The sequence below is a fragment of the Lepidochelys kempii genome, chromosome 25, assembly GCF_965140265.1.
Source record: "Lepidochelys kempii isolate rLepKem1 chromosome 25, rLepKem1.hap2, whole genome shotgun sequence".
NCBI lineage: Eukaryota > Metazoa > Chordata > Testudines > Cheloniidae > Lepidochelys > Lepidochelys kempii.
Window position 1 is genome coordinate 17,009,360 of NC_133280.1, and position 26,598 is coordinate 17,035,957.

The following is a 26,598-nucleotide window of genomic DNA, read 5'->3' on the forward strand; positions in this document are numbered from 1 at the left end:
GGGAGAGCTGCTGACTTTTAAAATCAATATTTTATTTTACTTGAATGTGCAAATAAATATAAAAAAACTACATTCAAAGAGCTGGCAAAGCAATTACAAGCCCCAAAGCAAAGATCCTTCAAAAAAATGGAAGAACAAACTTTCTTTAATCAATTTCATGCTAGAAGATAGACAGTGTTCAAATGCTGAAATCTCAAATGTTAGCAGGCCGCTCTCAAACACATTGGCACCACCCACTTGTTTCATTCACATCATTTGCTACTATCACATTTGAGACAATAGTGCTGTAAATGATGAAATTCTCACTTAATCCATTCAGATTATAAATTAAGGTTTACAAAATAAGGATGCGTAAAAATACCTGAAGTACACTTAAAAATGTTGGGGAGACTGACCAGGGTCCATGCGTGTATTAGCCTTACGCACCCTGGGAGACTTGGAATCAATTGCATTTTAAGCCACAAGTTGCAAGCTACTTTCTAGTAAACATTTGTCTGTATCACAAAACCATAACAAAATTTGGCACAGTTGGTCATCTCTGCTTGGGACAGCAGAGTGTTGAACAGGACTGAGGTGTGTTTGTAGAGCTGTGTAGAGGCAAAAGAGATGTTGCACTAGTCAGATCTATCCTAACCTTTTACAGAGCTCCATCCCTTACCTAAAACAAGCCAAGGGCTTTGAAAAAACCTTCATATAATTCCTGCCACTGGCATCAGTTGAGCCCTGGACAATAAGAATTTGGGTTCATGGTACAAAGCGCACTGCTGGCAATGGATGTGCATGTAGCCACAAATGCCAAATGGTCAGCCTTGCTGTCTCCCATTCACAGATTATCTTGCAAAAAAGAAACAACTGGTACAGTTTTAGGTCAAATGTGCACAAATGGCCCATTTCTTCTGCTGTCAAGGGAGACAACTGCGAAACCAAATGCAGTACAGTGGGGTAAACATAGCACGACTCCGATAGGCTGCTACTTGGGTCCAGCAGAAATTATAACCATAAAAACCAAACCACAGAAACAAACACATTTGGGGGTCCAATTCCCCCTCCACCCCCACAAATGTCCAGGAGTCCTCGGAGTCAGGGCTGAAAAGAAGCTAGATTTGCCTCATGACACAATGTATTTTACACAGGATTATGTGATATTCCCAGGCTCCTGCAATACACAAGTGAAGTCAGGATGGGGTTGCAGGGCTGTCTTGACTCTGAACTTTCTGGTTCTTTTGCTAGATTTAAGTCAGAAGATGAATGTAGAGTTTTGTGTGGTTCAGAGCCCGGTGGGTGGGTGGTTTGTTTTTTTTGGCAGAGTTCAGGAAGAGGTACAGAACGTGTCAATGGAATAGCTTGTCTACACTGCTTATGCCTGGACAGAATCCTCCCATGAATACACATTTCTGTGTGTCACTGCAAAAGAGAGCATCTGTACAGACATCAGCAAAAGAGCAGTATCTAGGAAACCCTCCAAGCCAATACAAACATGCTTTAAGAGCTCCATCTACTGATCCACTTTGTAAGTGTTACTATCCCAGCAGTACTAAGATATGTGTCTGCAACACAGAGTCTCCAGAGGCTGTCCATCAGCATGCAAAACACAAACAAAAACCCAGACCTCCTCATGGATTTTATTCCAGCTTCAAGCAGTTCCTGAAATGAGAAGGCAGGATATTGCAGTGTGACACAGTTTTATAAAGATCAACAAGGGATCCAATACAGAATTCTCTGCGGAGGCAGAGAATGTGCCTGGGCTCACTTGCTCAGCAATGCAGCCCATGGAGCCATTTCTGATTAGCGCCTGCTCTGAAACTCTTAGCCAATCTAGCTGTTTTAAAATTCGAGGGTCTCATTTCCCTCCCTTGAGGTCTCAAGATTTGGCATTTCCCCACCACAGCAGCAGTAACGCACGTGGCATTCATAGCTTCATTAGTCTGAACAGATAACGCAACTGAGTCCCTGCACCCATGGCAAAGCCACTGCTCTGGGCCCACTGGCCCTGAGGGGTTATATTAAGAAGTTCTGCAGACTAAGGCATGGCATGAAATGCAGAGGGACATGAAACATTAAACACTTCAAAAAGATGAGGCAGCTGCCAGGGTCAGCTCTAGCACCCATCGTGCTCTACACTGACTAGAGCATGCAGCCCCCTCAGCCACCCCTGCAAGCAGCCAGGCCAGCTTGCCCTGTTCCTCCAACGCAGCAGCCTTTGGCAGCTCTTCTGGAGCTGAGCACTTGGCACCACCCAAGTAGACAGCCCACCTTGCTCAGCCTTTCCCACTCCGGCTGACTTGTGGTAGGCCTGATGATAGAAAGCTACTATACAGAGTGGCAATGCTAAGAGCCCTCTTCCAGGAATGGCTTTAGCGCTCTTCACAATGACATGGCCTGGAGGATTACACTGCAAGGAGACAATTCTATGCCATATGGAAAATACATCATAACTCAAAGTAAAATGCTGTTTGGATAAATATCATTAATACATACATTGCATTCCCACCACTATTCTCAGAGTAAAAGTGTTTTGCCGGCAAAGCTCCTGCTTGGCATGGTCATGTGGATGAGTCTCTGCTCATGGTGAGGCCGGACGGCGACTGTACTGGACTCTGTATCTATTCACGGGGACCCCATGGACATTCACTGTCTCACAAGTTGTTTTGCATGGGACCATGTCCTCGTCCTCATCGCCCATTAGCCAGTCTTGAACCAGTTCTGCTGCCTCCACAGTAACATTCTCTTCTAGCCACCTGCTGTGCCACTCATCAAACTGTTGGTGGTGCTTGAGCAGAACCATGGGCTGCACCTGAGATAAGGACAGTAAAGGTCACTGAAAGGCTCATAGGGGAGAAGGTTAAATCTTCAGCTCTCTGGACACTTGAGACATTCATGCTTTAAAACAACCAGAGGAGCACATATCCCTTGTACCTGCTTCTAGAGGCCTCTGCTTCTTACATGGAACTATCCTCCTGTGCAACTTGCATGGTAAAGCTATGGCTAGTAAACTAAGGTATACAGCATTTACCAGTTCCTCTGCTATTTCAGCCAGCGTGGAGATGTAACTCCAGGGAGCAGTCTGTAGGAATTCAGCCATGAGACTCCTGTCACTGCAGGTGTCGCAGCTGAAGTTCCCCATCTCTGCCAGTGCCTGAGTTGTTGAGAGAATAACAGGACATGCACCTGCTTAGCTCGGGAGAGAGTCCCCCGCCTGTACATGTAATCCTCAGAGTTCATGATGAACATCATTTTGTGGGTGTTGAGCCTAAACCTGCAGTCCATGTTGCATGCACTCTCCACCCCGATCAGCCTCTTCCAGGAACTCTTCACTTCACTCCGCAGAGCTCTCACTTGCTTGCATTGCCACTTGCGGAATTTTTTAAGGTTCCTAGGACGAAACCAAGTATTATGAAGTAATTTAAAATCCCTGGCTATTCAGCTTCCACCCTCCTAGTCACCAAAGATCAGAGCGTGAAATTCACATTCCTATGCCTGGCTCTTCCCAGGAACTTTGCTTCCAGACCATCCCCCTTACCCCCAAGGTTGGCATACTTTTGTGATGAAGTGCAGAAGGGACTAGGCCATAAATTCCCCCCCAAAAGAGGGACTGCTTAGAAGACAGTCCCACTCTCTCCTCCTTACTGTACACTTAATATTGTGTGAAAACCTGACTGCTGCCCTAAAAGCCCCTGTGCAGAGCGCCACACACTGGTTATAAACCTGCAACCCAGTGGGTCTGTATTTCCCTGGAACAGTGTGTACAGTATATTGGTTTTGAGGTGCTAGGGATGGAAAGTGCAAAAGAAATAAAATTTTAAGGGACTCTTTCACACAGGATTAGAATCAAAATAATCTCAACACACAGGGCAGCAGCAGAACCAGCTGTCGTGGGCAAGACACCAGGGAAAGGGGAGAGCTCACCTTTGCAGAAAGACCGGTTTCAGTAAGAAGCCATCGTTCTGGTTGTTTGGGACGCCCTCCACCCCAACGTACTGTTCCATGTAGTTAGCCAAGTGCTATACAAGAAAGACCGTTTCCAAGTCATATCTCCCCAGCCAGAATAAACTCAGTTGCCTTAATAGGATATTTCCAGACTGCTTTTAAAGCTGCCTGTACCTAACCCAACCACCCTGAGCCAATCTGCGTTTAAATCCACTTCTGTATCAGCAGCCTCTACATCAAGGACACACAGTCCTCCACATGCTCTACCCCAAGTACACTCATTGTCCTGGGAAAGCCTGTCCCACAATTTGGAGTGAAATGGAAGGGAACATTCCTGGCAGCCTCCTTTGTCAGTGGCACAGAGGTGACTCCATAGTCCTTGCAGCTTAATTACCTGAACCTCCATAGGGTCTTCTGTTTGGGTCTCTTCTGTATCTAGTAGCTCGATGGTCATTATCACCTGCCCTTTCCTCTGAAGAAACATTACCTGTAATGAAGTGAGACACAAAGGATGTCACCTGGAGCCTCCAGAGCTCGGCAGGAGCCCAGATCAGTGTGCTGAATTTTCATGGAAATTCCACTGAACACAACAGATTGGAGAAGAGGTGAATATACAACATGGCACCCTGATGCTTGACCACACAGAAACCTAGGCTCAGTTCTTGCTACCACTTTCTCCGTTCCTCTACACTGTGTCCTTGGGGATTTCAATGCCACCTTTATGCAGATGTTCTTTCCAACTCTCAAGCTCTGCCCTGCCCCACTCACCCTGGGTGTTCCCTCCTTCTGTGAAACCTGCTCCTCTTGCCTGCCCCATCACCCTTGGCACAGTAACTCCTCAAACTCAATACATCAAAACAAAGCTCCATCCTTCCTTCCCGTCGTCCTCCTGACCCTTCGCCCTCCAAGACTGCTAGTTGCACCACTCCCCTCCTCACCACCCTGATGTTATATTGGACTTCTCTCGCATTTGCTCATGCCTGTCCAAACTGTTGCCAAATGCTGCCTGTCCTTCCTCTACAAGACTTTCCTCTTAATTCGATCCTTATTGCTAGAACCACTCTCCAAAGCTTTGGTTTTCACCTGCACTGGCTACTATAACCACCATCTCCTCCCTCTGCCTCCCCACCAGTCCCCCTGGAACCAACCTCCTGGGCCTTCTGCAAAGATGCCCTAAGACTCCATCCTTCCACATTCAAATCCTTCCTTGAAACTCACTGTCCATAAAGCCTCTGAACTCTAACCCTAGCACTGAAACTCACCACACACTTTTGGACTTGCCTAGGTCTGAGTGCAGCCAGCATTCATGCTGTGCCTAAAGGGCAGAAGCCCTCTCCTTTCAGCTCTCTTTGCCCACTGCCCTGTCAGGAAAGAGCTTTGTCTCTTTATTTGCCTTCAAAGTGCCACATGCCCCTATGGAACTATCTGAAAAGTAATATATTCACTCAAAGGCTTCCTGCATGTCTGAATAAGAGCAAACTTTGATGGGCGCTTGATCACAGCCTCCTTGGCTTGGAGCTACAAAGATAGGATAACTCCCCAGCTGCCTGATCCAAGAGATAAATTAAACTCCCTTGTCCCTAAGTAACAGGATTCATCTAATCTCTTGGGAGCTAGGCTATCAGGAGAGCATCAGACTGCTGCTGTCTGGACCACCCCAGTCTGGTTCCCCTCTGCTTTGGGTAATTCCTCTGAAGCAAGCTCTCACCTTGAAGCAGTTCTCATCTGCCATGCAGCGCTCAGCCTTCCACTGATAGCTGGTCTCCTTGGCTGCCCGGACACACCTGGAGGACAGGTTGCCTCCAGCAGCACCTCGCTTTCTCTCACTTAAGTAGAGCTCTACAACCTTCAGGCAGATATCATCACTCACAAGATGGTGAAGCTGTTATCAAGAGAAAAAGGGGTCAGCAAGTTTCCACCAAGAGTGTGACATACACTGGTGCAACCCACACTGCTCCCTTACATCTGCCCCCCTCCCATTTTGCAATGAATGTAACAGAGGGAGCAAGAGGCAGTCAAGTCTTAAGCACTTGTTTAAACATCTAATTGCTAAACTGGTAACGGAGAGCTTGATAATGTAGTTAGTGTGAATCGTCTAACACAACTCCTAATCCAAGCATCCAAATGGCTTTGGTGGGGACAGTCAAGTGTCATCAGCAGAGAAATCAATGAGAGGTGTAGTCGTAAGTTAACTGGCCACAGGAATTTCCGTTCACAAACTGCATTTTCTCCTGATTTTACCAATAGTCGTTTCCTTTCACTATTTCCTCAGCCTTTTTCCCATCACCTAACGGTTGTGTAAACACCTCAGGAGAAATCTTGGCTTCTTATGTTTGCAGGATACCTTGTAACCCTAATGCAACCTTTGTAATCAAAGAGGGAATACTGAAACGTACAGAAGCTGCAAGTCCACAGGCCTAGATTTTCAAATGCCAATTCCTTTAAACTGCGATACCCAGGGTTTTTAAGCTATGGAGAGACGGGGAGGGAAACAAAGAGTTGAATGCCTGTCTCACCAGGAGATACATTCCAAGTGTCACTCTAAGGTTAAGCTCCTCTTCACCTTTACTCTGACCTTTGCTAACTCTCTCATACACACTGAGAGACCTGTTTATCAATAGGACAAGGAAGGGCTGTCCACCAACTGCACCATGGAAGCACTAAGAGATGATTTGAGAGATGATTACCTGGCGGACAATATTCTGCACCAGCTTGTCCATGGTGAAGCCAATGTAGGCGTGGATAGTGAACATCTCCCTCAGAGTGTCCTCATACTGTGTGGGGTCAATATTCCCATCCAGCAAACTTCTCACCATATCCAAGAATGCTGGGTAGTATTCCTCCAACTCCACCTCACCTGGGCAGGAGAAGAAAGCAGTCACTGCACACAAGAGGCAGAGGGTGGCCCCGAGGCAGGGGACAGAAGAGATAACTGTGCTCTAGATCTAGGACATTTGGCAGCAAGAATATTTTTAGACATAAGCAATACACTTCAAGTGTAGCACCAACCACATCCTTCCAGATGCCACTGACAGCATACGGAAGACCCCATGAGAACAGTGTCACTATCTGAAATTGTCATTGGGGCAGTGCCTGATTCAACTCTCATACATGTGTCTGTATTTTAAATGTGAGCAACAAACTCCAAGACTCTTTGTAACAGTATTTTCTCATGTTCTAGAAATACCCATATAGAAGACATAAGGTATATATCGTACAACAGCCAATGGGCTTGTAGAGGTGTAAATGAACAAAGATGTGTCCCTTGGCTTGTAAGTTATCCCCTAACTATCCTGGTTAATACATGCAGGTAACATTAGTTATGAATCCATAATTCTCAGACACTGGAGAGGTCTCAGTTATCTCTATTCCTCATATTCATGCCAGCTGGTCCCAGTCACTACAAGTGGCCTCTGCTTAAGGCACTCAGAACGCAAACAGCAAAATAATTCCCAGACTGCAGAATGCTCTTACTTGGTTGTTTCAATCTCAGTTCCATGGCTGGATCATTGGACTTTTCTTTCCTTCCCTCACAGAGGAGTTTCTCCCTCTCCTTTTCAGTCCGATACTCTAGAAGCTGCTTCTGAGCTTGACGATAAATCTTTAAGAGCCTTGAGCAGAGAGTCTGGTGAAGGCGGAGGAAGAAATACCAATTATTATTGGCAAAGAACAGACTATACACATCGTCCAGAGGTTTGTGAGACTCAGCCACAGCGGCATCACAGAACCCGGCTTTCTCCTCCAGAGGGCTGCTCAGCGGCCCTGGCACCTGTTTCTTTCGTAGCTCAGGAGCATCCAGGGTCTGTCCCTGGTGGTTTTCTCTGTCCTCATCAGTTGACTCTTCAGAAACACTGTGGTCAGGGAGCGGAGAGAAAAACAGCTCTGGTACGAAGTGATGGACTATTTGCCGAATGGTGGCTTGATCTTCCTTCTGGATAGTGGGCTGTCGTTTCACATAGTAGCTAATGAGTGAAGCTGCATCTTCCAGAATCTGTTTATCCTCATAGATGAAGATGAGGTGAGGCTCGTTCGTGGTGGCACTTCTCCCCTCTGAATGCTGCTCCTGATGCTATAATCGAGGGACAAACAAGTAAGATCCTTCTAATCCATTCCTGCGAGCCATTCCCGCCACAACACACACACAAAATCAGCCAAGTGTTGATGGCTAGGCTGGGGGTCAAGTGAGGAAAGGGGATATTTATGGGATTACATATGCTAATTCTCTTACATTTTTATCTACAAGTTATATATATTTTCGAGCATTCTTCTCACCCACTCTTGTCATCTTAAATTATAAGCTTTTCAGGGTAGGGATGGTATCTTCCTCGATGTTTGTACAGCGCTTCCCACAACAGGGACCCAATTCTGATCTGAACTTCTGGGCATTACCGTAATACAGAACAATATAAACAGACATGATTGATTGTTTGCTAACATATACACCTCATCGTAGACGCTCTCAATCTCATTCAGCAAACTCTTGGAGCGCAGGGCTTTGGTGTCATTTTGTTTGAAGTTGACGGCCTGGTGGTCAAGGGACTTTAAGTACGCCTTCTCATACTGCTCCCGCCAGATCTTGTTGAAGCCCTGCTGGGCTTCCCGCCATTCCTCCTCTTTTGCTTTTAACCTGCATAATGCAGAACAGACCATTTGAAAACCATACCACAGAAATTCACACACAACGTTTTAAAAGCAGCCTGCTGAGGCACAGCAAGACTTTCAGTATTCCCAGGGGAAAAGAAAAAAAAAGACAAGACTTTGGTAAATAGTCGTGGCTGTGAATATACAACATTTAAAAAACCTCTTAAGTGACAGAAACTCAGGCAATCCACAGTAGAGATGCCAACACCTTAACTCTGCCCTCCTTTTTCTGGAACAATTTTCTCGGGTCCTAGGAGATCTCCACCTAACCGTCTCTGTCTTACATACAAGGATTCCACGTGACCAGCCAGAAATGCTGGGAAGTGGAAATGGCTCAGAAATGAGGGGCAGAGCTAAATTTTCCTCAGGCACTAAAGAAGCTGTCACAGAGCAGGGTCCAGGAACAGTGGGTGCTGTGTGAAGATGCCATAGATGGCTGTTGTCCCAAGTTGCTGGCTGCCAGAAGCCAGGATTCAGAACAGGAGATTTGGCAGTTGGGGATAAGGAAGTTAAGAGCCTATGCACCAGGGAGAGAACAATTGGAGGGTGGGACTGATTTTCTCTCTTTTTAAAATACATGTTGAATAGATTAATTTTAATTGTAATTTTAAAGGGAAAAACAACATGAGATGCGCACGCCTAGCAAGCAGAGGCTCTTTGAAGAAAAATGGCAAGAAAAACCTCCTGTTAAAAATACAAGTTGAGATTATATGGCACTAGTTACGTAACAGTCAATGGACCTGTAACAGTGCTGCCCCACATGCAGAGATCACCTCTAACAACAACACACCCTTGGAATCCAACATGATTAATTCATGCATTGGTTCTCAGTGAAGATTAATCCATAAAGAGGTTTTTCTGTTCTAACTGGACAAATACAATTAGAATTTTCAAAAAAAGGCCTGCCCCCCACCCCCACTATTCTAAAGTCTCATTCAAAATGACGTCCAATTAACCTCATATTTTCAAAAAATAAAATCCTCCCTTCCTCTGAGTTGGACTAAGACATTTTAATGCAGAAAGGAACTTTTCTCAGCAAGCCAGTGATGAGCATAACCATAACAATGGAGCCACTCTCATGGCTCCATTACAGAGCAATACAGTGTGCAAATGTGAAGAATTCACCAGGGTGGGGGTGACACAGTTGATTGCCATGCACTAGAAATGATGTATTACAGAACCTGTATTATAGACTGAATTAAAAAAAAACCTTACATGTTAATACCAAAGGTATCTGAAACCTTTTACCCAATTACTTAGCCTTTCAATTAAACTATACGCATTTTTTATATCATGCCTCCTACAAAGAGAGAATCTGAAAAAAGTTTAATTTGAAAATGTATTTTTCAATGTTCACATTAATACAAAAAGCCATCTGAGGAGAAAGCCTAGCTGAAACCAAACAATGGCAAAGCCCCACAGAACTAAAGGAATAGCTTGGTTTACTTATAAAATGAGTGAAAAACCAATTTAACAATTTTCATGGCAGGAGAAGCAGCGATCTTGTTACAGTTATCCCCATATTACACAATCATCACAAAGTTTGTGGCTATTTTCTGCTGAAACATACACACTGTTACTGCAAGAGCAACAGTGCATTGTCATAATTTGTATTGTTAAAGCTGTTCTCAGATGGAGCTAAGAGTCGGCTAATATCTTTGTGACCTATTATACTGAAGTGATTTTTTAAAGATATTCCATTAATTGCTCACCTCTGGCCTGGGCTAGAGTCCAAAGAGATGAAAATAGGTAATTAACTTCTGAAACAACAAGCTTTCAAAGACTACATTGGCTAATTAGATAGAAATGATAAGTGAACCCAAGAAAGAGTTTGAAACCCAAGAAAGTTTACCTTTTTAAAACTACGGGGACCGCAGTAACCGGATTTTTTTTAAGACTCTCAATGATTTCTGGCGCTTTATCACCATAGATACGGTAGATGGCTCTGCGCTGGATAACTTCCGATGTTCCTCCCAAGCAATCATCCAATCGGAATTTCTCCTGATCCTCTTGAGACATCCGAGACAGCTTTTTCTGAACACTCTCCAACACGCGTATTGTGGCCAGATTGGTTTCCAAGACAACATCCAACTGTTAAAGTTCACAAATGAAACAACAGCGTAAGAAAGGATTCAGCAGCTGGTCTCTGCTCTCTTCTCCTTTGCTCAGATCTGTACTTCTATTTCAATGTCCACTGGCTGGGGATCAGGGGCTTCAGTGAGGATTCTCCAACAGTACTCTCAATTGTAGAATTGACCCCCAGATTTCCCTACGGGCTATTTTGTGCTGCACTTGCCCTTGGCAAAGCAGGATGCTATGATGCAGTTGACATCATATCTGGTTTAGAGAGAGACTGTGCTTAGAAATAAAATCCTCTACACCAAAAGCAACATTTAAAGATACAGCACATGCAAGAGTACCAGCAGGCACACCTCCAAGCCCGGCATGAAAAGGAGGGTATGTAAAGCTCTTGAAACCTTTTCCTCCCCTGATACACACAGTGGCATTATGGTGTTCGTGCCTCCTCCCCCCAGTCTGGAGAAGTACAGAGCAATCACCACTACTGGGGAGAAGTGGTGAAAGGGTTAACTTTGGAGAAAAGCAGCCTTGGGAAAGCAAACCCACACTAAAGCTAAAGTAAAAAGAAGGGGAGGGGCTGACACAGCAAGAAGAGCCTAACTCTAATAAATTGAGCCCTGCTCGGATACAAAATTTATATCTGCGTCTGATCCATGATCTACAAAATTGATCTGTGGATATCCACTTCTGCAGATATCAAGTGGATATCAACAGATTTACAAGCCTTTAGATATAAAATTTGGATCTGTATCTATCCATGAGCCACAAAAATAGTCCACGGATATCTATGGATTTTCAGGGCTTTACTAATAAAGCATTCAGCATCTGGCTATTGACTATAAATAAGGCTCAGATTTTGTCACAGATATTTTTAGTAAAAATCATGGACAGATCACGAGCAATAAACAAAAATTCATGGAAGCCCATGACTTGTCCGTGATTTTACTAAAAATATCTGTGAAAATGGGAAGGGAGGGGGTCCAGCACCCACAGTGGCTGGGGGCTCTGGGATACCCCCACTGCCCTTCATGGCTGGGCTGCAGCGGGGAAGCCCCTTCACCGCCTGCCACAAGTAGGCCACTACAGGTGGTCCCCTCGCCGCTTGGGGAGCTGGGAAATCTGGGGGCCCCTGCTGCCCACCAGCTAGGAGCTGCTGGGGGCCCGTTGCCAGCAGTGGCTGAGAACTGTGGGGCTGCCTACTGACAGCTCCAGCCCCAGGGAAGAAAATGTCACAGAGGTCTCTGGAAGTCACGGTTTCTGTGACTTCCATGACATAATCGTAGCCTTAACTCTAAATAATTTCAAGGCTCTTGATCACATGAACAGGAGACCAAGTTGCAAAGTTCTAAGTTGAACAGCAGAACTACCTCAAACCGTTCGTCCTCACAGCGATGCAGCTGTTCCTCATAGGGCGTCTTCTTTGAGCTGACAAATGTAGAGTCTTCAGACCAGGATGGAAATGAGACCCAAGTGTCATTTAATACCTACAACAGAGTCAAACACAGCAGTCTACAGTGTCCTATGAAAAAGGACCTGTTCCTGAGGACCTGATAGGACCTCTACAGGGGAAAATATAAAGTAGTATATTAACATTGTTTCTATCAGCAGGCAGCCAGCTAGGTATTTTTGCCAATGATCTGTGCCAGAATTTTAAAACGTCAGCGTTGACCATTTCTCAGACATTGTGCATGTGAACAGTTGCACCCAGACATTGTTCAAAAGGTGTCTAAGGTGTCCTTTGCTGCTGTTTCATAAGGAGGAAGAGATGTTTGTCTATAATAGTCAGCTACTGGTGATAATGGAGACAAACATGCCAGTGCCAAGGAGGGTTGCTCTATTAAACCCAACTCCCTCTTTCTGCCAGGATGCTCTGACTCAGAATACTCCTTTATAACAAAGGGCAGCAAGTGCTTCACAAACCTACAGGTTTCACTTTCCCTATCACTAGGGCCCTACCAAATTCATGGTCCATTTTGGTCAATTTCATGGTCACAGGATTTTAAAAGTTGTAAATTTCATGATTTCAGCTATTTAAATCTGAAATTTCACAGTATTGTAATTGTAGGGGTCCTGACCCAAAAAGGAGTGTGTAGGGGGGTAGGGAGGGTTGTGGTACTGCTACCCTTACTTCTGGCAGCGGTGCTGCCTTCAGAGCCAGGCAGCTGGAGAGCGGCAGCTACCGGCTGGGAGCCCAGCTCTGAAGGCAGAGCCATCGCCAGCAGCAGCGCCGAAGTAAGGGTGGCCTGGTCTGGTGTTGCTACCCTTACTTCTGCGCTGCTGCCTGCAGAGCTGGGCCCACCGTCAGCAGCTGCCCAGTTCTGACGGCAGCAGTGCAGAAACGAAGGTGGCTCGGTGGGGTATTGGCGCTTTACTTCTGCGCTGCTGCTGGCGGGGCGCTGCCTTCAAACCTGGGCACCTGGCCAGCACCCGCCACTCTCTGGCCACCCAGCGCTGAAGGCAGCGTGGAAGTAAGGATAGCAATACCATGACCCCCACCTGAAATAACCTTGTGACCCCCATGCAACTCCCTTTTGGGTCAGGACCCCCAATTTGAGAAACACTGGTCTACCCCATGAAATCCATATAGTATCAGGTAAAAGCACACAATACCAGAGTTCACGGTCTGTGACGTGTTTTTAATGGCCATGAATTTGGTAGGGCCCCACCGATCACTGAACACAGCCAACTTTGAATGACCCCATACTAGAATTGCACCCTGCTTACAAAGGATTTTTTTTTAGGCTTTGACTCAAAATTTGCTTTTTGATGACTCACTGGCCTACTATGCTACAAAGTCTGTGTACATGCCTGATGCTGAAAAACTCATTTTATACTGTGAAATAAAACTTCTCCCCCATTCCTGCTGCCCCTTCTACCTATCACCAAGGACAAGGTATGGGTCCACGCACAAAGTTGTACCAGTTTAATGAAAGGTGTGATTTTATACTGATTCAGTTAAAAAAGAGCAACTTTATGTGTGGCATTTTTATCTCCATATAAACCTGATTTATATCAGTTTAGTTCAGATTAGCAAATTTACAGGTGCAACCTAAACGGACAGAAGCAGTCTTTAACCAGTATAAGAGCCTACATACAAAAGCTGCACCAGTTTAAACAAAGTGATTTAAGTTAAATTGGTGCAGTGTTCATGTTTCAGAGAAACCCTAAATCATCATAAGAAATCAGTATGTGGAGGGTCCTGACTAGCCTGCTTTGGAAAAGGCTATCATTGCAGACTGGGGATTCAATGGTATTAAGCTTGGAGTACCTCCTTGCAAATGGCTGTTCTTCCGCTGCATTTTGGCTGCTGATAGGTTTTTGGAAGAGCCCGGTAACTCGACCCTATGCGTTTGCAGGAAGCATAATCAATTTCCCGACTCATTCCATCCCCAGATCGGTCACTCAGCGGAGAAGCAAATGAAAGCTCTTTCACTCCAAGGAAGGATTTGAACTGTGCAAAGAGTTCTGGGAATTTCCTTAAAAAATGAACAAACATACGTAATTATATTTCACATCATCACATTCTGTCTGTTTTGTCCATTAAGTATTAATTACTTTGGTTCTTCACTATCTCTTATATTTCATGCAGACCATGGTCAAAACTAAACTGAAAACTAGGACTTTCCTGACATAGCCCTAAGAACTCCCTCCACCATAATGTTATATGCTTCAATCAATCATTCTGCTTAAGGCTCTTTTCAACCATCCTCTTGGTGGAGGGCTAGCGAGAACTCCCTTCAGAGTCCCATCAATACCACTCCTTAACCTGCTGAAGGAGTCTTTGTTCGTTGCCATGAGAGCCCTCCAAGAGAAGTGAGAGTGTAACAGCTCAATTGGCCTCCATCAGATACTACTTCCGCTATTTGGCTGTTTTACAGAATTGTTCTAAGACTTTACGGACTAAAAGTTGTGTCAGATTTTATTTCTCCTCTATCTGAATGATTGCTAAAATTTTGGCATTGCTAACCCAGAAGAAACCTTTGACTTCATAAGGTTTTAATGTTGAAGCATGAGAGAAAAAGTGATATAGCAAATGTTTAAAAACTACACCCTACATGTCACTGGAAAGACAAGTTCACTTACCCTAAAAATGGGGTGACTAGCTGAAGAAGCTCTGAGCCTGACACTAGCTCCTGATTGAAGAGTGCGATACAGCGGAGGAAGTTCTCATACACTTCCTGACTCTTCAGTACCCTGCGCACCTGGCAGAGGGAGGGCAAATAAAAACTGTCATATCATTTGTATACTAGCTTTATTTTTATGTTGATATCTTAAAGGGTCTAAGCCTTTTTGCACAGAGCCAATAAATGCATACACTCATCGGAGCCTCAGAAACAGCATGCATACAGAAATGCCCCGTTACAAACAGTAATTTAGTAACAGGATTTACGCTACGAGGTCCACAATTGCTGAGAAGCAGAGAAATCAAATGCTTGAAAGAAAAACACACACAAGAAGATACTAGTATGCGTTTCCCTCAGGGTCCTCCAAAACTCCTCCATTTGTTAGGAAACTGTTAATTAACGGACTCTACTATACCCTAGAGGGAGTCATAGAATACCAGTCAATTGCTACCTAGCCTATTGAGAGCAAGACCATGCAACAGGATGGGGCCAGATCACTGACCTTATCGAAGAAAGAAAACTCCTGCAACGTTCCATATTTTCCCACTGTCGCAACTGACAGATCTTTGGTACCTCGCAGTTTCATTTTCTTCTGTTGAAAAGGTTCGATACTTTTACTTCAATGGTTTTGATTCAAATACCAGCAATTTACATTTTACTACCCCTTGCTCTGAGCCTTTATTCCCCAAAATGACAAACTAGCTTTGCCACATCACACCTTCCATGGAGGTCTGTATCAATGACCCCCAGCAAAAACAAAACAGGTTCGCATGACAGGTAAATGATAGGGTATAATCCTGCAGGAAACAGCAATTTATTCAAGGGGAGAGGCCCAATTCTGCCCTTCTATCAAGTCCTCATTTTCCTGATACTTAGCACTTATATATAACTTTATGTTGTATCAAGGGACAATGCACTTGTCCAAACAGTTTTCAACTTCCCTTTGTTAAGTGTCTTCAACACCATTTCCCTTCCTCCCCCGCTCCCCATTTTCTATTTAAAAAATAAGAGTTATTTTATTTTCCCTTCGTGTTTGGCACTAGTCCTTTAAGAGGAAAGAGGACAGTGCACCTGTGACTTGTCAACTGACTCCTAATGGGATTTTACGAGAGAGCACATGCGCCGTATCAATGGGGGGGAATGCCTGAGGACAGACAGAGAGAAGGCAGTTGAGAGCTGCCTGGGAATCAGGAGACTGAAGGTGGTGTCTGGGCAAAGTTGCATAAAGAAAGAATTTCTCTACAGACTCTCCATAGCAAGAGGGTGAAACTGTCAGGAAACTAGTGGAGAAACGAGCCTGATGATGTTCCTGCACCAGAGAGTGATGGGCACAGAAGGGTGGAGAGAGCTGAAGGCTGAGTGCAGCGGAGGGAGATGCCTGCCGGCTCTCTGGGGTCGGGAGTTGAAGCCAGAGAAGGCTGAGGCATGGTGATATGCTGGAACTGTACTGGTGAGGTGAGTGTGGTGAGAGATTCTAAGGATAAGAACATAAGAACAGCCATACTGGGTCAGACCAATGGTCCATCTAGCCCAGTATCCTGTCTTCCAACAGTGGCCAATGCTAGATGCTTCAGAGGGAGCGAACAGGGCAATTACTGAGTGATCCATCCCCTTATGTTCAGTCGCAGCATCTGGCAGTCAGAGGTTTGGGGGCACCCAAAGCATGGGGTTGTATCCCTAATCATCTTGGCTAATAGCCATTGATGGACCTATCCTCCACGAACTGATCTAATTCTTTTTTGAATCAAGTTATACTTCTGGCTTTCACATCCCCTGGCAATGAGTTCCACAGGGCAATGAGCTTGACTGTGCGTTGTGTGAAGTACTTCCTTTTCTTTTAAACTTGCTACCTATTAATTTCATTGTGTGACCCCTAGTTTTTGTATTGCATGAAAGGGTAAATAACACTTCCCTATTCATTTTCTTCACACCAGTCATGATTTTATAGACCTCTATCCCATCCCCCACTAAGTTGTCTCTCTTCTAAATTGAACAGTCACAGACTTTTTAATCTAGCCTTGTATGGAAGTTGTTCCACACCCCTTACCATTTTTGCTGCCCCTCTCTGTACCTTTTCCAATTTCAGTACATCTTTTTTGAGATGGGGCAACCAGAACTGCATATAGTGTTCAAAATGTGGGCATACCATAGATTTATATAGTGGCATTATGACATTTCCTATCTTACTATCTATCCCCTTCCTAATGGTTCCTAGCATTATATTAGCTTTTAACCGCCACTGTACACCGCGTGATGTTTTCAGAGAACTATCCACAAATGACTCCCAAAATCTCATTCTTGAGTGGTAAAGGTAATCTAGAACCCATCATTTTGTATGTATAGTTAAGATTATTTTTCCCTAGGTGCGCTACTTTGTGCTTATCAGCACTAAATTTCATCAGCCATTTTGTTGTCCAGTTACTCAGTTTTATATGATCCCCCTCTAACTCTCTGCAGTCAGCTTTGGACTTAACTATCTTGAGTAATTTTGTACCATCTGCAAACTTTGTCAACTCACTGTTCACCTCTTTTTCCAGATCATTTAGTAATGTGTTGAACAACACTGGTCACAGTAAAGATCCTTTGGGAACCCCGCTATCTAACGCTCTCCATTATGAAAACTCACCATTTATTCTGATCCTTTGTTTCTTATCTTTTAACCAATTATTGATCCATGAGGACACCTTCCCTCTTATCCCATGACAATTTACTCTGCTTTAAAGCCTTTGGCGAGGGACCTGGTCAAAGGCTTTCTAAAAGTCTAAGTACATTATATCAACTGAATTACCCTTGTCCACATGCTTGTTGACCCCCTCAAAGAATTCTAATAGATTGGTGAGGCATGATTTCCCTTTACAAAACCCATGTTGACTCTTCCTCACCATATTGTCTTTACCTGTGTGTGAGAATTCTGTTCTTTACTATCATTTCACCCAATCTGCTGGTAACTGAAGTTAGGCTTACGAGGCTTTAATTACCTGGATTGTATCTGGAATTTTTTTTAAAAAATCAGTGTAACATGAGCTAGCCTCCAGTCATCTGGTCCAGAGGCTGATTTAAGCAATAGAGTACATACCACAGTTAGTAGTTCTGCAATTTCATATTTGAGTTCCTTCAGAACTCTTCGGTGAATACCATCTGGTCCTGGTGACTTATTACTGTTTAATCTAGCAATTTGTTCCACAACCTCCTCTACTGACACCTCAGTCTGGGACAGTTCCTCAAGCTTTGTCACCTAAAAAGAAAGGCTTAAGTGTGGGAATCTCCCTCACATCCTCTGCAGTGAACACTGGTACAAATAATTCATTTAGTGTCTCCGCAATGGCCTTGTCTTCCTTGAGTGCTCCTTTAGCACCTTAATTGTCCAGTGGCTCCACTGATTGGCAGATTTCCTGTTTCTGATTTACTTTAAAAAAAAACTGCTGTCAGTTTTTGAATCTTTTGCTAGTTGCTCTTCAAATTCTTTTTTGGTCTGCCTAATTATACTTTACCCTTGACTTTACAGAGTTTAACACCTTTCCATTTTCCTAACTAGGTTTTGACTTCCAGTTTTTAAAGAATGCCTTTTTGCCTCTATCCGCTTCTTTTACTCAGTTGTTTACCACCCATGGTGGCAGTTTTTGATCCCTTTTTTTTTTTTTTTTAAATGGGCTATGCATTAGGTTTGAGTCTTTATTATGCTGGTTTAAAATAACTTCCATGCAGTTTGCAGGCATTTCACTCTTCTGGCTGTTTCTTTTAATTTCCATTTAACTAGCTTCCTCATGTTTATGTAGTTCCCTTATTTGAAGTTAAATGCTGCCATGGTGAGTTTCTTTGGCATTTTATCCCCCTACAAGGATGTTAAATTTCATTACATTGTGGTCACTATTACTGAGTGGCTCAGATATATTCACCTCTTGAACCAGATCCTGCATTCCATATAGGATTAACTGAAAAATTGCCTCACCTCTTGCGGGTTCCAAGACTGGCTGCTCCAGGAAGCAGTCATTTAATGTGTCTCAAAATTTTATTTCTGTATCCTCTTCCAAGGTGACAGATACCCAGTCAATATGAGGACAGTTGAAATAGTCCATTATTATTGTATCTTCTGCCTTTGTAAGCCTCTCTAATCCCTCTGGGCACTTCATAGTCACCATCACCATCCTGGTCAGGTGGCTGGTAATATATTCCTACTCTTACAATGCAAGCATGAAATTTCTATCCAGAGAGATTCTTTTGGTCTACTTAATGTACTGTCCGGACTATGGCTGTCGGACTTTTGTTATGATTTATGTATACAGGACTTTTGTAATTAACCCTGAAAGGGCTAAATATACTTAAGGACTATTTCTGGGGACTCTGACAGGAAAACTGAGGCATCCATGCATATCATACCATGGCCTGGCACTGGGGAGCACCCAGGTGAGGCTGCCCTATGACATGCACTTAGTAGAATTTGAAAGTTGAGAGCAATTATCTCATACAACACAGGTTACAGCAATGCCTAAGTATGAAAATAGTACACATTTCTGTTTGCAGCAAGATACCTTTGCTGGGCTGGGAACAGGACGCAGCAGTAGTGGTCTGGATCGCTTTTTACTATGTTCCAGATTTTTTTCATGATCTGTTTTCTGGACCCTGTTTATTTCACATGGCCCATTTCCTGTGAACTAAATTAAAGACAATGCTTTCAGTTTGCCCTTATTAGTTCCACAGAAAGAGAACCCCATTTACAAGAACAGAATAGAGGACATGAGATTTCACTAAGTGAGTTAACTAAAAAAAGAAATAGTGAGAGCATAATTCAAACACTGATAGTCAGTTTCTCTATAACAATATTTTTCAGTGATGTCGCACCACTACACATCACATACAAGTGCACCCCATTGGAATAGCAAGAATTAACCCTTTTTAAAAAAAAAATTAATACTAAATGTTAGTTCTTTAGTAAGACATTAAACTATATTCAGTTGTCTCAGCTATACATACAGCTACAAGGCTAGTTTGAAAATCTTGAGAAGGACCCAGTGGTAGCATCTTAACAGCACCCTACAGTGAAACAGTCATCAGAAGGATCAAGATTTGTGCTAGAGCTGTTCCGAGGGCCAAATCTTTCTCCACATCTCTGGAATTTCAAAGGTTTTTTTTATCCCTAAAGTTTTTTCATTCAGTATTAAGGATTTAGTAGAGTAGAAATTCCAAGAGCAGGAAACGAGGACAACATTCATTTGACTTTGTCAGCCATAGGGGAGATGCTGCAAGAGCAGTCAGATGACACAGAAAGTCACAGGGAAAAGTTGCAGCCCACCAAATAATGGTTTTAACCACATGGATCTCTGTGGACCACCAAAATAATCCCCTCCAGTTTAGACATGGCTTATTTGGCATCCAAAGGTAGCTTGTTTTCACCCAGTACTCTATCACAAGGTACCCCTCAGAGGGGCTCTACTCTCCCCAAGGCAGAAGGCTCAGAGCATACTTTTTTTGGGGGGGGGGAGGCGTGCGGGGAGAGATCTTTTAGCTATTGCCAATAGTGCCACAGAGCAGCAACTTCTAAGAATTTACACATTGCTGCTTACTATCTGTTCCATCTCAGGAGACTGGTTATCTCTACTGTGCTTTGTTCAACTGCTCTGAGAGAAAGGTACACAGACGCTCCACCCAAACAACGCTTCTCTCAGTCTTTTCACCCTGATGCATTCTCTCCCAGCCCAGCTCTCAGTCCTGCAGGAGCAAATGTCTGAATAAATACCCTAAAGAATAAAGTTATTATGCAGATTATCCAAGTAGAACATAAACACGGAGCAGACTGTCACAGTGTTCTATCTAATTTGCCTTATACTACCAAAACACATACCAAAGATCTTTTAGCCTCAGGGAGAAACTGTCCAAACTCAGAGAGTAGATCCTCCTGTCCCCTGAAGAGATTTGCTACTTCAGTAAACACTTCTTCCTCTGACATGCCTCGAAAGGGTCGGCCTTTAGTGTTCAGCTGTTCTTTCTGCCAATTTACAGAGAAACATTAAACAAACTGTTACAGTAGTGTACTTCAGTTAGCAAGGAAACTGGAACAGACAACCCACTGTATTCAAGAGTCAAATACAGGAAAAAGCTTTAGATAATTATCAGCTGGCCTAGCGTTCTTGTAGCAGCACAATGTGCTACCACTTGTAGGGTATCCAAGTTTGGCATCCTAGACCACAGGGCTCAGCAGTCAATTATCAAACTGTTGTCCTTCCATGGGCATGCAGATCTAATCACTGCACCCAGTTAGCAGATATAAAGCATTTAAAAATAGAACATTAGTAATGGTAAAAGAAAATCACCTAACTTAAAACAAAAAATGATTTCCATACAGCTTCAGTCAGTCAGTCAGTCAGTCATCTCTCAACTCTGCCGTTTTTCAAACCAAAGCTGGTAGCACGACCACATTACTGAGATGACAAGCATTTGACAGACCCTAAGCATTCCCACAAGAACACAGGTCTAGCTATGCTGGGGCAAAGCCTATGCTTATGAGTTTCTCAGTGCCACATTTGTCTGAGAGAAGCTGAAGTTGGGGAAGCTTTATAAATCACAATAAAACAGTACTGTACGAACAAATTTCATTTAACATTGCAGGTTCAAACAGCCACAATACTGACCCATAATATCTTATTTGCCAGAACTCTACCTGGTAAGTGTGAAGAATTTCTAAGAATGATCTGTAGATTTCAGGATGGTCAAGAAAACGGGTTTTGATCTTATTCACGTAACTTATTGCATTATTGAACTCTACAGAATCAGATTCCAAGGAGATTTGAGATTTATCTTCTTTGTATGGAAGTTGCTGCCGGAACTCCTCAGAGCAGTCGCTGTGGTTGTGAGAATTCTCCTGACAATAATGTAACAATAACCCACCACCTGGGTGAGCACTTGGAACAGGCTCTGATGACACCTAGTGATAGAAGTAATGCAAGCTGATGACTCAAATAAAAATAGATATACAACATGTTCATTAAAATTATCATGCATATTTACAAACTGTTCAGTTAGGGAAAGATTAATTGCACAGTAAAAGATTTAAGTGACCCATGGATTTCTTGACCTCTGTTACTAAGACCATCAATTAAAAAAACATTAGTCACAGTGCTAAACTCTCACTCCTCTTTCCATTTCAGTCCAACACTGCTTGTAAAGAACTCTTCCCATCATACCTATTTGAGAACAGAGCTTCAGACAGAGGTTTACAGTACTTGAAAGTTTGGAACATAATTATTCAAAGGATTTTCACATCTGATACACCCCACTGTATGAACATTACTGAGACTTCATTTTTGAAGCTTCAGCTTTGATCATTTATAACAAAGGCCAACATTAACCAGCTAAACTTCATGATTCTTGTTTTATTTACAGACACTTATGTTTGAAGGGAAAATAGGTTTGGATTGCACTCTGCTAGCCTTTATCAGGGTGACTAGTAGATATTCCCAACACTTACTTAATTCTCCAGATTATAGCTCCACACTTTTGGACACTTACAGAGTAAAAAAAAATTGTTGTATATACTTGACTGTGTTTACAAAGACTCATACACTGTTATACCAAAACTGAACTACATTTTGGCTATTGACTTATTTGGTGTATGAAGTACCAGTATGTTGAACACACATTCTTTACAGAAAAATAATTACAGTGACATAATAAAAAAGAAGTGTTTAAATATGGTATGTAGCAAGAAATATAGCTACATTTCCTTATTGTAACAGCCCCTATAAAATAACTCAAAATGAGCCTCAATACCGAGAACATCTCCTTCACACCCAAGAGCTGTCCTGTCACACCAGTCAAAGGCTTTCTAAATCCCTCCTTTCACTAATAGATAAAGATAAGTTCTGACAGCTCCTAGTAGTGCAGCTATACCATGATGTTGCACAGCAGTCAGTCTGATGTACGTTACTGTGTGTCCAAATTTTCAGGAAAATGGCTGTTTTAAAAGAGGCCAATGACCAACCAATGACAGTTGAACTTCTTGCTTGCAGTTTACAGATGTCAATCAGTGGACAGTAATTTAACAGCTCCAAGCAGTCAAGCTCATTGGAATCTGTATTCATAGAATCTGGTCAACTGTAGTCCCATGCAGACTCTATGCCACCTCTTGCTTACGATACTGCCTCAAAGCCACTTTTCTAATCATTAAGTAATTGAGCATTACAACCAACTTGTTTCAGTCCAATTCTGCCTTTGATTTAATAGCTTCTAGGAGCACATGATTCCTTGGTCCCAAGCTGACCAAAACCACATTAACAAACTATGGAAGAAGTGTCCTTTTGTAGCTGATTCCAAGAGAAACTCAAAATATGTTAAATACAGGAACCATCTCTGATAAGGGGATTCACAAAAAGGGCCTTGCAGATAACCTCTGAAAGTATTTTTTTCGAGTTGCAAGTCTCAGTTGTCAGCAAACCCTTGTATTTCTACACCACATGGTAATTTTGTTTCAGGATCCAGGGAGCAAGACAAGTTTCCTGTACGCCTCTGAACATCTGAAAGCATTTTCAGCACAATAAAGCCAAATTTCATCATTAGATTCTCACACACTGTTCTTTGTGTTCTTTTATCAAAGGGTTAGTGCCTTTTCAGGTCCAGTTTTCATGAACAATTCTTCCACCAGAGCTAGTCTCATAATCAAAAAGAAAAGGAGTACTTGTGGCACCTTAGAGACTAACAAATTTATCTGAGCATAAGCTTTCGTGACCTACAGCTCACTTCATCGGATGCAGTGAGCTGTAGCTCACGAAAGCTTACGTTCAAACAGATTTGTTAGTCTCTAAGGTGCCACAAGTCCTCCTTTTCTTTTTGCAGATACAGACTAACATGGCTGCTACTCTGAAACCTCTCATAATCAAGGGATTTTCAAATGCTATACTGGACCCAATGGCAATGATCTTGACAAAGAGTCACAAAGTACTCAAAATTCAATGACAAAATGTCCATGAAAAGACGGACAAGCCACCACTGCTTCTGCTCTTCTGTTTTCATTCTTCCCTCAACAGTAACTGACTCATTAATGCTTGTGACTGTCACTCCATTATCCTCTGCACTTTAGAAAGTAGCGATGCCAAGAACATACAAAACACTGTGTACTAACACTTCTTTATTCCACAGGAATTGTAGACTTCAAGAAACGTGTTCAACAGTAGAGCTCTCAGAAATGCCAAGTTTCTGAGTGATAGAGAGATCAAAGAACATGAGAGCTAAAAGACTAGCAGGTAGCAGAGATTAGAGTTAAAACCGGAGGCTTCTGAACAAAATTCAGCTAAGATTTTTAAGTTTCAAATTCTGCAACTGTGAAAATGGATGCAAAGTTTGGTGTGATTCTATCTACGTTCCAATGCTACATCAATCACAGCTGTATCTGAACACTTGGATAATGAGATTGGGACTTTTCGGCTTGGAAAAGAGACGACTAAGGGGGGGGGGGTATATGATTGAGGTCTATAAAATCATGACTGGTGTGAAGAAAGTAAATAAGTGTTATTTACTCCTTCTCATAACACAAGAACTAGGGATCACTAAATGAAATTAAAAGGCAGCAGGTTTAAAACAAACAAAAGGAAGTATTTCTTCACACAATGCACAGTCAACCTGTGGAACTCTTTGCCAGAGGACGTTGTGAAGGCCAACACAATAACAGGGTTCAAAAAAAGAATTAGATACATTCATAGAGAATAGGTAGGTCCACCAATGGCTTTCAGCCTCTGTTTGCCAGAATCTGGGAATGGGTGACAGGGGATGGATCACTGGATGATTACCTGTTCTGTTCATTCTCTCTGGGACACCTGACATTGGCCACTGTCGGACGACAAAATACTGAGCTGATAGGCCTTTGGTCTGACCCAGTATGCCCATTCTTATGATACAAATGAATAACATGTACAAATTTATGTTCTGTGCAGGTACCTTAATGGGAATGTGGAAATATGATATTTTCAAACATGTTTTTCAAGTTTAAATTCAAGTCTGATTATAAAGACTCACTGGATATTGTGTGTATACACAGCCAGCCAGCCATGATCTTTAACTTTCAAATTTGATTGAAGTATTTAGCCTGCAGTGGCAACTTGTGTGGGAGCTTCATTTTAGTGCAGACTAAAACTATTAAACGTTTCTTAACGAAATTCTATTCTATTTACATTCTCATACCCATTGCCATGGTATCTGAACACGCTGTAAAACATATTTTCAAACAGCAATAAAGGCAAATCAACTCATCTGTTATGCAGACCCTGTATGTCACTTGTAGCTACATGCAGATACATTATGATTCATTTAAATTAATCCAAGCATTTTAACATACCTGACTAGCCAGTGGCGACTGTATACTTAACTTCCCATTCTTTGGAATCTCTATTCTGTAGCCCAAAGGGAGGAAAGCATTGAATCCTACAATGAGGTCGGGATGTTCATGAAACAGCTGAGAAACCCGCCTGATTACACCAGGAGTATCAATGCTAGAACCAAGAACAGGTTATTAACTCCATGCAAGGCCTTAAGTCACAAAATAAAAGGTAAGATACAGAAAAAGTAAGAACTGCAATAACATTTATTAGCAATCAGGGAATTGGATAGACTTAAGCATCAAGATAACACTGACTCCCCTGAAGACAGAGTTCTTGTGGCTTCCTAGAGAAGACTTAGTCACAGCAATTATACTACAGCAGGTTGAATTATTCCAACTCTCTGGGCATCCATGTACCACAGGAAGGATACTTCCCCTCCCTGAATTTAAACACTGATCATACAATTTATATATTTTGCAAGGTTAAGGCCAGATGTACAGATGTCAGAAGAAACTCCTTGTCCCATCCCCCCAAGTCTAAAGATTGAACTCTCCAAACGAGGCACACATTAGATCCATTAGCCCCAATACTATAGAACACCAGTGTCTGACCAAGCCACTATTCTGGAAGGTCCATGTCACTTTAAAAGACCAAGAGACCTAGTAGGCCCAAATGAAGTGAAAGATTTCCAGTCATCAATAAGCTCCTCCCAAAGTGATGGTTCTGCTTATGGGGCCAGACAGAGATTCAAGGATGTGGATTAGCTGAAGGGGATGTGCCTTCCCTTCACTCCTGGTGTTTTGGGTGTTACAAGTTCTGGCTTCCTCACCTCTTTTTAGGATTTGGGTTCCCTGGGTGAGCTGAGTTACAAGATTTATTGTCTCCCTGGAATTAGGGCCCTGGGAGATTGTGGGATATTGACTCTATCAATATCGGTATGCATCCGATGAAGTGAGCTGTAGCTCACGACAGCTCATGCTCAAATAAATTGGTTAGTCTCTAAGGTGCCACAAGTACTCCTTTTCTATCAGGATGAGTGGTTTTGAGATGGGTGCTCTGGAAGGAGATTTGGGACCCTCTGGGGGAGGGGATAATGGACCCCATATATCTGGAATTTAACTCTTGCATAATCTCATGGAACCCAGGAAGCATATTTCCTGCATGAGCTTGCAAGGTGTGAGGATCAGATTTTGCTGAAGGTGTGCTGAAAATGGGAACAGAGGCAGGGGAATATTGGGGGATATTTTATGTGGGGAGGAGGTTCTTAAAGGTGGGTGCTGGCACTAAGGTTTGTGGTCCTTTAAGAGGCATGCTAGGAGCAGGGGACTATTCTAGAGCAAAATGGGATACCTGAGAGGAAGGGCACTGTAGAAGTGGGTATTGGACAGGTTGGGGGGCGGGGGCTTAACACCTTACCTCTGGCTCTTGAATTCCTTCATGATCTCTAGAAAGCCGTTATAGGTGGCGGGATCACTGCCAAAGCGAATCTTCACCTGGTCCAGGTAGGAGAGTGCATCCTCCAC

The 26,598-nt window shown here is 43.1% G+C and overlaps 1 protein-coding gene across 5 annotated transcripts; it reads right to left on the bottom strand.

Moving 5' to 3' along the window:
- Positions 1-25: 25 nt before the first annotated feature.
- SIN3B (SIN3 transcription regulator family member B) lies at positions 26-26,598 on the bottom strand. Of its 5 annotated transcripts, XR_012156241.1 has the most exons (20): positions 26,492-26,598; positions 25,093-25,246; positions 21,427-21,690; positions 20,611-20,754; positions 19,301-19,423; positions 17,848-18,006; positions 15,274-15,363; positions 14,731-14,849; positions 13,916-14,123; positions 12,015-12,131; positions 10,421-10,659; positions 8,371-8,554; positions 7,402-7,996; positions 6,615-6,784; positions 5,636-5,809; positions 4,322-4,414; positions 3,907-4,001; positions 3,169-3,373; positions 2,479-2,794; positions 26-1,644 (listed from the first exon to the last, which is right to left on the bottom strand). XR_012156241.1 is itself a non-coding variant. In XM_073324700.1 (19 exons), the coding sequence occupies exons 1-19, from the start codon at positions 26,512-26,514 to the stop codon at positions 2,564-2,566; spliced, it is 3,387 nt and encodes a 1,128-aa protein (XP_073180801.1). In that variant the 5' UTR covers positions 26,515-26,598; the 3' UTR covers positions 2,450-2,563. The 5 variants fall into 5 exon arrangements, 4 of the variants coding, with proteins under 4 accessions (XP_073180801.1, XP_073180802.1, XP_073180803.1 ...); XM_073324700.1 differs by lacking the exon at positions 26-1,644 and having other exon boundaries at positions 2,450-2,794; XM_073324701.1 differs by lacking the exons at positions 26-1,644; positions 17,848-18,006 and having other exon boundaries at positions 2,450-2,794.